This window comes from Arvicanthis niloticus, chromosome 14, assembly GCF_011762505.2.
Source record: "Arvicanthis niloticus isolate mArvNil1 chromosome 14, mArvNil1.pat.X, whole genome shotgun sequence".
Taxonomy (NCBI): Eukaryota; Metazoa; Chordata; class Mammalia; order Rodentia; family Muridae; genus Arvicanthis; species Arvicanthis niloticus.
This window is the reverse complement of record NC_047671.1, coordinates 28,292,706-28,304,739: the sequence shown is the minus strand read 5'-3', so window position 1 is coordinate 28,304,739 and position 12,034 is coordinate 28,292,706. Positions and strand designations below refer to the sequence as shown.

Sequence of the window (12,034 nt, the reverse complement as noted above, 5' to 3'; positions counted from 1 at the left end):
CCTACACTCAGCTCTGAGTGTGGGCCACCCACCATCCCCTGCAGCACCCTCTCACACCCAGCCCAGTGCCCTCAAAGCCTATGGGTACCACTCTGGATATGCTTCCTCCAAGAAGCCCTGACCACCTTCCAAACCCAGACTCCATTGCCACAGTGGACCTTGATAAGCATTTCCTAGCCACAAAGGGGCTCCCTGCCTGCTCTAGATCTCAACATGGGGCTTTTCTCCATGCTACGCCCCCTCTGAAACTATCTTATGATTCACTCCTTCCTCTTTCATTGCCTCATTCTTTCAACTAAAACCAAAGATTCTACAGTGTTAAGGTACATCAGATAAAGGACACAACCTGAGTAAAATCCCTGGGACCCACACAAGGAGAGAACCAACTGCTACTGACCTCCGTACACATGCATCTATGTGTCACACGCAAACATGATGTGCCAGCCACACACACAAGTAAATAAATGTCATTTTAAAGTTCAGACAAAGCAGCCAGCTTTTAGCGAGGTAAGGCAGCATATATGTATTGTAATCTCAGCACACTCAGCTGAAACAGGGGTCACAAGCTCAGTGCCAGTCTGAGCATCACAGCAAGGGGCAGACCAGCAAGAGCTACAGAGTAAGACCATGTCTCAAAAAAAAAAGTTCAACCCTATATATGTGTGTACATGTATGAACACTGTATATATACGTGTGTGTGTGTGTGTGTGTGTGTGTGTGTGTGTGTGTGTGTGTGTACAATAAGCTCCCTACGGACAGAATCTGCCTGCCCTGTTTTCTACTATTACCTAGTTCCTATGTACCCTTCCCCCTTCATTGCTACCCAGGGCTACTGAGGTCTCAGGCAGGCAAGGGATTTACCCAAGGTCACTTGGCAAGCCAGCAGGTAGCAGCGATCAGCCTGGCACTACAGAGCTGGGGCATTCAGCCTGGCTCCATCCTCTCCCCACCGATCTCCCCTGGCCTGTTCTGATCTTGCTTCCTCATCACAACGGGGGCAGAGCCTGCAAGTCTTTGACAACAGTGCCCACTCTACTTCTCAGAGCCCATGGTATCCCAATCTGGGCAGCCCTGACTGCTTCCCCTCAGTCCCTCCCTTCCTGGCATCAACTGCTCCGATGAGCTCATGTCTGGAAGCCTAGGAGCTGCCCTAAAGGAAAAGGTGCCTCCCAGGCCAGGCCCCGGGGGCTGGAGGTATGTTCAGCCTTGTAGGAAGGCAACCTTAGTAGAGAGCCTGTGCTGTGTGAACATCCTACCTAGCAAGGCCTCAGGGAATCAACCCCGAAGACAGAGAAAAGGCCACTGTGTGTGTCTTCCTGCCTTCTAGATGTTCTAGGGTGTTGTGACCCTCCCCTTTATTAAAATGTCATTCCTCCCACCCCCAAGGGAAAGAGGGCCCCCACTGCCTTCTGCCTGCAGAAGTGCCCTGGCAAACTCTTCCTTCCTGGCCTCAGTCTCCCCAACTCAGAAGATGGAGGTGAGCTAAGCTGCCCGTTAAGAAGATCCTGAAAGCTTGTTTCACTGTGATGAAGAGGCAGGGCAAAGCTGGCTAGCCAGAAACCAGGCACAACCAAAAAATATTTTTTTTTTCTATCTTACCTTCCAGAGCATATACACAAGAGCTGGCCAGGGAAGGAAAGAGTTAAAACCCTTATTTTCATTGTGCAGACACTGACTGGGTCCTAACTTAGTTTAAAGGGGTGCAGGAGGTGGGGTGCGGCTTACAAAGTGAGGGCAGGCTAAAAATCAGGGCCTGACAGCCTTGGTGGCCCAGCGGCAAATATTGGCCGTTAGTTCTTCCAGCACCAAACTTGAAAGATGAAAGACGCTGGAACTAGCCAAAGGCAGGTCAGCTCCTGACAGGGATTTCAGCCTCCCGCTGAGAGAGTTTCATCTTCAGTTTATGCCTCAGCCCCCCAACGTGGATAGAGGCCAGGTCTAGGTCACTGACAGGGCAGGCTGGCTGCAGGCAAGGCAGCTCACTGTACCCTCCCTCATGACAAGCATCGAATTTCATCTCCTACTTTCCAAAGCAAAACAGGGTGGGACATCTCGACTTGTCCCTCGGACCACCGTGGTACTTGGGTCTGTAGGGCAGCTGCCCCCCTCGGGGCCACCTACCTACCCTCTCTGGAATCTGGAGAAGGGAGGGGGGTGTCAGGAACCTACTTGCTCTAGGGCCACCTGCAGCTTCTCACTTAGCTGTTGACTGGAAACCTCAGATGTGGAGCACAGGAGTCCCTATCTCCATCCAGAGCTAAGCCCAGAACTTGGAGTTGAGCGAGGACGTGGAGACCTTTTCCCTAGATTCCCCGGAGGTCTTTCCAAGGCCCTAGGCGGTACCTTTCCCCTCCCTTCATTCCACGCTGTGGTGTCAGAAAGGAGCTGGCCCTTTCTGATAGTGGGAAACGAAAGGGGGAATAGAATACCAGTGCCGTGAGAATCAGGCGAGGAAAACTCCGGAGTCCCTTGGGGGACTTTATAAAGGTCTTGATTTCCTCAGATGGGATCGGGCTCTGGAGGTCTCAGCTGTGGGCAGTGTGGCTAACCTGCACCAGCACTACGACAGCTCCCTCTGCCTGGGGAAACTGAGGTACTGGCCGGCACAGTCTGTCCTGCTGCCTCCACAGGCGCCCACGTCCGTTCACGCTCAGGCTTCTGGGTCTTGCAGCCAGATTTCCCGGAGCGGGCGGGGGCTTAGAGCTAGGGCTGATGCCCATGGGTGAGCCTGGGCGCTGCATCACCCCCAACAACGATAAGCTGGCGGAGAAAAGACACGAAGGCTGGAGCCCACACAGCCCGAGAAGATAGCACCCTGGAACAGTGCGTCCTCCCGTTTCCGAGCTGTTGGAGAGCCCTGAGATCTCCCCAGCCTGTTCTGTACAGATGGGGAAACTGAGGCTCCGTGCAGAAACAACTTGGCAAAGGTCACCCTGAATAGAGGGACTGGAGCCCAGATGCGCCACCTCCTCTGGGGCGGTGCGAGCAGCTGCGCAGGTGGCAAGGGCGAGGCTCACTGGGCGCCCCGCCAGCCCCGAGCCCCCCCACTCACCTCCAGCAGCCGTGCGCCGTCCCCGAGCTCCCGGGCGCCGCCGCCTTGGCTCACCTGGCTACGTCCATGCGTGAGCCCCGCCCCGAGATCCCTGCACCCCGCCCAGCGGCGGCGCCCACTCAGAGCCCTAAGCGAGGTCCCAGCCGCTAGAAGCTGAAGGGGACCCAAGCGGGAGCCGCGGGCGCTGGGCGGGCACCGCTCTCCTGCCGAGCGCTCCCCTGGGCCCTAGCGCCGCCCCTCTAGCGCCCCGCCCAGCCCCCGGGGTGCGACCCCCCTTTTTTCCCTTGCCCCCCAACCCCCGTGGCCGAGACCTCACCTCCGGGCGGATTCCTGATCTCTCCTCGGCATCTCACTTGTGGCTGCCCCTGTTCCTCTGTTTTCTCATCTTACTGTGTATCTCTAGGTCTGTAGTTCTGCCCTTAAATTCTTTCACACTCAGTTTTTCCATGCCCCGCCATCTCTTTGCCCCTTTCTCTTTCCCTGCCCCTACTACCCTCCTTTAAAATCTGTCCCTTCAAGTGATAACCGTGACACCCCACTCCACTTGTCTCAGCCGAGTAACTATAGAGTAACTGTCTTCTTTGGTAAGGCTTAAGCAAAGAGGCTTGAGGAGGGCTGTCGCCAGCCTGTTGTCTTTCCCCTTGACTTAATTAGCTATCAGCAACAAGGGCAGAGATGCTGTGTGGTCTGTACCTGGCTTTGATTCCCCAACTTTTGCAAAACAGTATTCAGGCTGAGCTCAGCAGAGGCCATGGCAATTGTCACAATGTTTTAGTGGGAACACGGCTCGCACTGCTGTTAAAAGTCTATATTCGCACATTCCAGTGCAGATTCTGTGGGGAGCGGTTGGTGGACTTGGAAACAAGACTAGTTGACAAGCACCTCGGTATCCCCCGTCAAGTCTGAAGGAAGACCACACTCGTTGATCACTCCTTCAGACAGGGTGATTCCAGTATCACCTGTCTTCAAGAACTGTGTTTAGGTTTCCGATAAAGGAACTTAGAGATATACCAGCTCTCTTAAAGCACAGACCCAAAGATGTTCCTGTTTAAGGCTGCCCCTGGCTCTGAGTGCAAGCAGTCAGCTGACTGAGGAGACAAATCCTCTCTGGTCCCTTCCATTCCCTCTGCCTGGCTTCATGGGCATCAGGGCATCCCCCTGACCCGTGGTCCTTCTTCTGTTGTGCTGAGTGAGGGACAAGAAGCTATCCTGGAGATGGCACCAGGCAAGAGATTGCTTTTCTCCCAATGCATGAACTGGGGAGGTGGCTGCTGCCCAGCCTGTGGAAATCCAGGAAACAGAGTGTGTGGGTGAGAGGAAGAGAGAGAGCAGCTAGGATTACTGCGTGGGTGGCTGTTAAAGAGAAAGAGATGAGAAAAAGAAGGGGGGAGAAAGTGGTTCAGTCTACATGTGGGAGTATGACAGTGGCTGTACAGGAGTGGATGCGCCCAGAGGAGAGACCATGAGTGTTTAGCAAAGGAAAAGGAGAAAAGGACGTGGTTTAACCCATGTCTACAGGAGACATCCTGCGAACTTGGGTGAGAACACTTACTAGTGTCTGCTCCATGCCCTAAGGTGGGCTAGGAGTGATACAAACGAGCCCAAGACACCTGTCCACGTGTACTGTGGTATGACGGATGAGGGGTTGTCTGGGAGGGTGTATGCCAGAGTGTGCCCATTGCACATATATATGCCAGGGTTTGAGGGCATTCACATATGTGTAAACTTAAAGGTGCATAGATAGCGCTTGTCTGAGAATGAGGCATGTCTACATCATGGTGTGGACATGTGGGATCATGGATGTATGTGGTATGTATGTTTGACCGAACAGCACAAGGAGGTATGTGTGAACCTGTGAGTGGTACTCTTCACTATCATGTTCTTGTTAAAGTCACCAGAGTGTGGGGCTCCCTACCCAGCCTCCTGGGCCATCTGCTCTTCCCTAGAAGCCTAAGGGACAGGGGCCTTGACCTTGACCAGACTCTCTCTGACCTCTGCTTAATGAAATGAATATGGTTCAGTTTCCTCTGCTAATGAAGATGGATGCAGCCAGACTTATCTTACAAGCCACACCCATACTCCAATCCTCGTGCCCATCCAAGGTTCAAGGCAGTGTCTACTACAAGAGTGGCAAGAGCCCCCGAATCCTCTAGATACTCCTCCTCATCAAATGGCCACTGATACAGGAGAAGCTGGGTCAGCAGTGGATCACAGGTCTCCCTGTTATGACGAAGAGAAATGTGGCTTGGCCGGATCCCCCACCTACTCTCAGAGCCTGAACAACCACTTTTCAGCCCCAGGTGGGTGGAAGATCACAGCCTGCTTCCTTGTTTCCATGGAGACGAAGCAGCAAAAAGAGTTATTTAAAAGCATAGGCCCAAGACCTCTCAGGGTTCAAATCTCAGTTCCTCTATCTACAGGCTGTGAGACTTCAAGTCACAAGTCTTAAATTCTGGATGCCTAGTTTCCTTGTCTGGAAAACAGAAATGAGAAAGCCAGTATGGAAGGCATGCCTGTAATCCCAGCACTGGAGAGGCAGCAGATCAAGGTTCCTTAGCAAATTTTGGTTACTTAGCAAGGTTACATAGCAAAACTGTCTCAAAATGGGGGGAAAAAAGCAGAGGAGAGGAGGAGGAAGAGAATGAGAGGAGGAGGAAGAGGAGGTGGCAGGATCCTGTCTGCACTTTGTATTCTGAGGATACAATGAAGTAATCTGTACAAAACATTCAACACAAAGCCTAGCAGCTGAAAAGAGACGCAGAAGCCTGGATTCCAATGTACAGTGTGACTTTGCACAAATCGTTTTCCATTTCTCTGCTTCTTTCTCCACTGGCACAGCAAGCTCAACACTCTGCCAGGTACCATCCGCTGAGACTGTAGAGAAGAGGGCTACAGTGTAGAGTTCTTTCTTGGTGACCTGTGGATGATCTAGTGTTTGGCAGAGGCCTGATCACCTTCCTATATCAGACTTCTCTGAGCTACTGATGGCGCGGAATCTGAACGTGAGGCTGCAGCCCCTTCCTGCCTGACAAAGACACTGCTCTGCCCACTGCCCACTGCCTCAGCTGCTACTAGCACCCACTAATCCCAAAATAAAGATCCGCACGGTGCCCAAGGCAGATGAACGGCTTGGACATGAGTCTGCCAGGCAGCACTCCAGAAAGCCAGGTTTAATAGCGGAAGGATGGGTGTGATTGTCTGAAGATGCTTATGATCCTCTCAGTAATGAGAGGAAGCTTGGAGAGGAAACCCTAAGCTGCTAATAACCTGGCAGCTCCCCAGGCTTCATTCCCTCCCACTCTCCGGGCAGAGGGAAAGGACCTGCCACTCCCCATCCCCAGGGAGCAGAAAGGCCATTGAGACTTAGATCCAAGACCACCCAGATCTCCACTTCTGAGCAAGAGCCAGCTTCCTCTGAGAAGTGTCTTACCTGTCCCTTCTCCTGAGGCCCCCTCCTGCCCCTCTGTCTCTAGAATGTTCAGACCAACGGGATGAACAGCAAAGAGTCAGCTGAATTGAGCAGTTTAAATAAAGGGCACACTGACAATGACTGTGTACCTTGGACAGGTGACTTGAATCTCCTAGTCTCAGTTGTCTCGCCATAAGACAGAGAGCGAGATCACATCAAATGACCCATTGGATGTGAGATGCCAACAAGGCAGTCAAAGGCGATCATTTCTCCTCCCCACCCTACCCACAGTCGCCATCATCCCAAGCTATTTTGAAAGCACACTTTCAGAATAGAATCATAACGAGTAACACAAGCTCCATAGTCACACAACCATGGCTGAACATGCTAGTCACATCCTGGACAAGTCACTTACATTCCTAAGCTTAGTGTAATGGGCTCTTCTGTGAGACTGCACAAAGACATACACTGAAGCTGTTAGCACAGCAGACTCTGCACACAGCTCAGCCGACAGCAATTGTAGCGTTCAGCAAATAATGACTGTTTCCATTTCATTTTACACAGCTACCCAGAGCACTGTAGATTTTCCAAAACATAGCCACAGCTAAGATCGTGGCACCCTCTCAACAGCTCCTGTTTTTATTCTATTTTCACAGATTGAAAAAAAAAAAAATGAGCTCACCAAAGACAAGGGACTTGCTAGGGCTTGACTAGTGAACACTGAGCTGAGACCCATCATCCATGCCTCCTGACCCAGCTGTTTCCCTGGTAAGGAGAGGGAGCAAGTCACAATGGGACTCAGGTTCCCGAGGACACATGTTCAGGCTGACTCTGGAATCCTCCTCTCTGTTTAGAGCCCCTGAAAGCCCGTCACTGCCCTTGCCTGACTCTTTCTCTCTGTATAACCCATGCCTGGGTGAGGACTATGTCCAAAGAGGATGATCAGAGCCTGGAGAGAATTATTACAGAAAGCAGAGTGGGTGAGAAGGTTGGCGAGATGCCAGCTCTGGCATCAGCAACGCCTGCAGAGAAATAAAGTGTTCCTTTAGTCTCTTGACGCACAAGCCCTCCCAGGACTGCACTGCCCCCCCCCCCCCACTCTGCACCCTGGGGACCTGCTGGCAGCAGCTCTCCTGCCTGTGCAGAGCGTGGCTCAGCTCATGGCCATCCCAGCCCCAGTTTGAACCCCCTACAGTATTTCCATTGCCACTGGCCAGCCAGGATTCAGAGTGGATTCCCTTGTCTCATCATCCTGCCTGCTCTGCAGACTCCAGCACTCATGGGCCCCAGGCCTCCTCTCTTCACAAGCTGTCATTGGATCTTGCTGCAATCCAGGTGACATGGCCCGTTCCTTTGTTATCCATCTCTGACAGATGGAAAACCCAAGCTTGAGTGAGGACCCTAAGCCTAGCTCAGCCATCAATATGCTGAGAGACCAGAGCATGCTCAATATGCTTGAGGCTCAGTTTCCCCACTGAGGTTAGCTTACATGAAAGGCTTCACTGTCTGCCCTTTCAGCACCTGGGAGCCAATGACCTCTCTGTCAGGGTGTCTGTTTGTCTAGAGCTACTGCTGAGCTCTGTAGGCTTAATGAGGGGGGCCTGGCCCCATCAGATGCTTGGGACTTCAAAACTTGTTACCGGTAATGGTCAAAGGGCAGGGGAGGGGGCGGGGGGGAGGGGTCTTTTTGTCAACCAAGTGAGATTTGGGCTTTCTTCTATTGCCTTCTCATTGACAAACAGCTGGAACTACACATCCGATGCAGGTTCCCATCTCTCTACAGTTGGAGATCTGGATGACTTGTGATGATCCTTAAACATCCTAGGAAAACAAGCTCCAAGAGTCCCTGATTAAGAACCAGTGGGGTTTTCTATGACGTATAAGCTTACCTGGTTTCTGGGCCACCCTGGGCACAGGGCTGCTGCTGGCACTGGCCGTCATCACTTTCCGGGCCTGTACCACATCCCAGTCATGGCTTGGCCTGTCGCTGTGCTGGAAACCACCTCGTGCCTCCCTGCAGCAGCCGGATGGCTGGATTATGGCTGGGGCTCTTGATGGCGGTGGTGTCCCATGGTTGGCTCTGCTTTGGCTGGTCCCCTCTTCTTCCAGGTCCACCAGCCTCACCTCTCCCTGCAGGCCATCTTCACTACTGCTCTCCTCAGCTTCCAGAGCCAGGCACCTGTAGCTCCCGTCAGGGATCTGGAAGGTGCAAGGGGCGGCCCTTCCCTCACTGGGTCCAAGGGGCGGGGGTGGGAAGTGAGTGCCCAGCATTATGGCCCTCTCCTTGGCAGTACAAAGCAGCTGCCGCCTGGCTCAGGTTGAGTGACCTGTGTGAATATTGCTCCCGGGTCCTCTCAAGGCCTTCTTGGGTTCTCCGCAGATTCACCTTCTTCTGCTGATGCACAGGGCTGGAGTGAGATCCAGCTGAGGGGTAAGGCAAGTCCTTTCTGGGCTGGGTAGTGACGCAGTCCAATACCTTTTTCCTTATCCTCCTGAATTCTGCTATGATGGCCCCTTCAGAGCGGACTATCTGTTTAGGAAGAGAAGATACAACAAACCAGAGAGCTCACTGAGTGTTCTGAATGGAATCACTGAGACCTGTCCACCCTTGAGTAACCAGCCTCAAGAGCTGGCTAGGACTCGGGGTATGGTTCCCACTCTTCCACAGGGAAGTGCTTCCGGAGTTTCAGGCTTGTAATATGCTATTCATACCCTATCGTTAGGCTACCTGACACTTATTTACTTAATGTTTCCCTTCAATCCACTTTAAATAACATAACTTCTGTTACTTTAGACTTATCTTGAGCAATAATTGCAGGAAAACCACAAGCGTATAGTGCCAAGTTATCCCCTTCCTTGCACACATTAAATAAATATCTTGTTATTTTAAAATACTCATCTGTGCACCACCCAGAAAGAATTCTTTCACATCCCACCAAAGGTACACACACCACAGGACTCACAGGGACAGCAGGGTTGGAGGGTACAAGACGAGGGTACACAGCAGGTTATAAGAACCAACACAATGGTCTCGTTACACGTGCTAGACTTTGAGCCAGAATCCAGCCCTGCAGCAGCGTGTGTGTTGGTATCTGAGTCTTCCCTCCACCCCCATTTGTAAGATGCACATTGTAAGCTAGCTTGAGCAACCCAGATTGGAAAACCCCAAACCCCAAAACTCTTTGGACAGCATCCTGTTGCCACCAGTCCAAATCTTATGCCTGGACTTAGGGACAAAGTCACAGTAAACATGAAAGCACAGTTTACAAAATAAATCATGTAAAATGGCCTTCAGGCTTAGGTATAAGATATGAACGAAATGGAAATTCAATTTAATTTTAGATTCCTCTTCTTATCCACTAAGCTATCTCATTATGCATATGCAAATTTTCCCCCCTCAAAAAAAAAAAATCTAAAAACGTCTAAAAATCTGAAAGCCTTCTGGTCTCAGGCACTTCAAATGGAAGATAGGCTCCAGTTTAATTGTGTAAAGGGTTCTATGAGAAAATGCACACAGAGCGTTGAGCACACTTGCTGAAGCTGTCACTTATTTTATGTCACTTATTTTATATCCTACAAAAGTGTATCAGGCCCCTATTCTATTTCAGACATCGTAAGTGCTCCTCGGACATATAGGGTAGATGAAGGTGTGGTGCTCTATATCGTGAAGTTTCAATATCTGCTAGGGCAGTGGATCTTAACCTTCCTAATACTGTGCCCCTTTAATAGAGGTCCTCACATTGTGGTGACCCTCCCTCCAACCATCAAATTGTAATTTTACTACTGTTATGTGTTTTCTGATGGTCTTAGGGCCCCTGTGAAAGGGTCATTCAACAGGTTGGGACCTGCTGTGTTAAGGAGAGCTATGAATGTTGAAGAAATAGTAATAATACTATAATTATTTGTAAATGTGACAAAGGATGATAATCAGGGGAGGGTGGAAGTTTTCTCTAAGGGCTGAGGAGGAGGGGATGAATGGAGGGTACTTGGGCAGAAGAGCTGCCAAGCTGGGCAGATGGAGAGGTGGGTGGAGAAGGGGGAGGCACACAGGGTGCCACACAGGTTCCTGGCTCTGAGGACACATGACTGTGTTCATGGAGGTTGGGAACAAACAGGAAGGTGCAAGTGTTTAGTGAAACAAGGGGGTGTCTGATCTTTAGATTTCCAGGGGATGGGGGGGGGGGAATGTGCAGTGGGCAGATCCCTATGGGGTCCCAGAGAATGGGAGAGTCCCACACTGGGGTCAAAAGTTTGGGAATCCTTTGAGGAGATTCAGAGTATGACACGAACAAGACCTTTTCAGTTGAGCAGGTAGCCCTTAAGGCAGGGCACCCTGCCAGTTACGCGTGGAGGCACAGAGTGAACGGATTCTGTTGAAAGACTTCATTCTGCCACTGCTTAACTATGTGAACTCTCTATTAGGAGGCAGAGAGAGGGCTCCCGTGTGCACACACTCACGTCCTGACTGCCCCAGGCTGGTGAGAATTTATTGAAACCTACCAGCTGGATGAGAATGAAACCAAGCCTGACCACTGTGGCCCTCAGGCCTCTATCCCAGGCAGGAGCCAGACATCCCAACTATAGCAGTCTGAATAGAGGTGCTGGCTTCTAGCTGGGGCCGTGCCAGGAGAGACTGGTAGGCAGACTGGGAGATAAGCGCATTACCAAGACCTCTGGCAGATCAGAGCCAAGCAGGGGAAAGGCAAACACGCTCCCTGATCAGAGAGGAAACCAAGCACATATTAATCCACGCAGCAGGGTCTGGAAAGAAGGGAGCTCTCAGGAACCGGTACCCACTCCATCCTGGGTGTTCACTCAGGCGAACACCACAAGTGTCGCACAGATGCTTTCATAAGTCATCCCAGGGGAAAGGAAAACGAGATACCACTAAGTGAAGTGTTTCAGTTGGGACACACTTTCATCAGGAGGCTGATAATGATGGCTTTAGGTCTCCACTCCTCTCCAGGACCTTGCTTGCTTACCAGCAGCTGTCAGATTCCTGCCACTGGAATCTCAAAGGCTTTAGACTCTCATAAAGGGGCTAGTAGCTTCTGCATGAGCCTGGCTGGGGTTCTCCCGCTCTCTGGAGTCAATTTTCTCCAAGGTCAGAATGCAACTCACTCAGCCAGTGCTAGAAGGGCCATAGAACTCTGGCATCACAGACCCGTGATTTTTCAGTACTCAGAGCCACCCACCCCTACCCTGTCACAGAACCAGATGGCAGGAGGCAGCAGGAGTGGGTGAAGGGCGGGGGCAGAGCTCTCTGACTCCCTGTGGGGGCCTCGCCCGCTCCATCTCTGCTTCTGTTTTGCTGTATTTGACAGTGGCCACGGTTTCCAGGAAAGAAGAGAGAGGCGGAAAAGTTAACTTTCCGCCACCCACACAAATATTTTTGGCTAGCTTTGTCTTCAAGCTGCCAAGCCAGGAGGGAGGGGCTGGCAGGAACCCTCCAATTCAAAGCTCTCTCCCAAGGAGGGATGGTTTCCAACCAAGGCTGGGATAGAACAGGGGTCCCAGCAGGGCTATAGCTCTTGGGTGCCCCAGAGCCACAAGGATTCATAATCACAATAGCA

At 51.6% G+C, this 12,034-nt stretch overlaps 1 protein-coding gene across 3 annotated transcripts in view; it reads right to left on the bottom strand.

The window, feature by feature from the left end:
• Synpo (synaptopodin) overlaps positions 1-12,034 on the bottom strand; it is a 65,505-nt gene that overhangs the window by 26,405 nt on the left and 27,066 nt on the right. For 2 of the 3 annotated variants that reach the window (XM_076912598.1, XM_034517972.2), the window contains one exon: positions 8,351-8,991. In XM_076912598.1, coding sequence (XP_076768713.1) covers positions 8,351-8,732 — 382 coding nt within the window. In that variant the 5' untranslated portion in view covers positions 8,733-8,991. The remainder of the gene's footprint in view (positions 1-8,350; positions 8,992-12,034) is intronic. The other variant, XM_076912600.1, reaches the window with a different exon arrangement.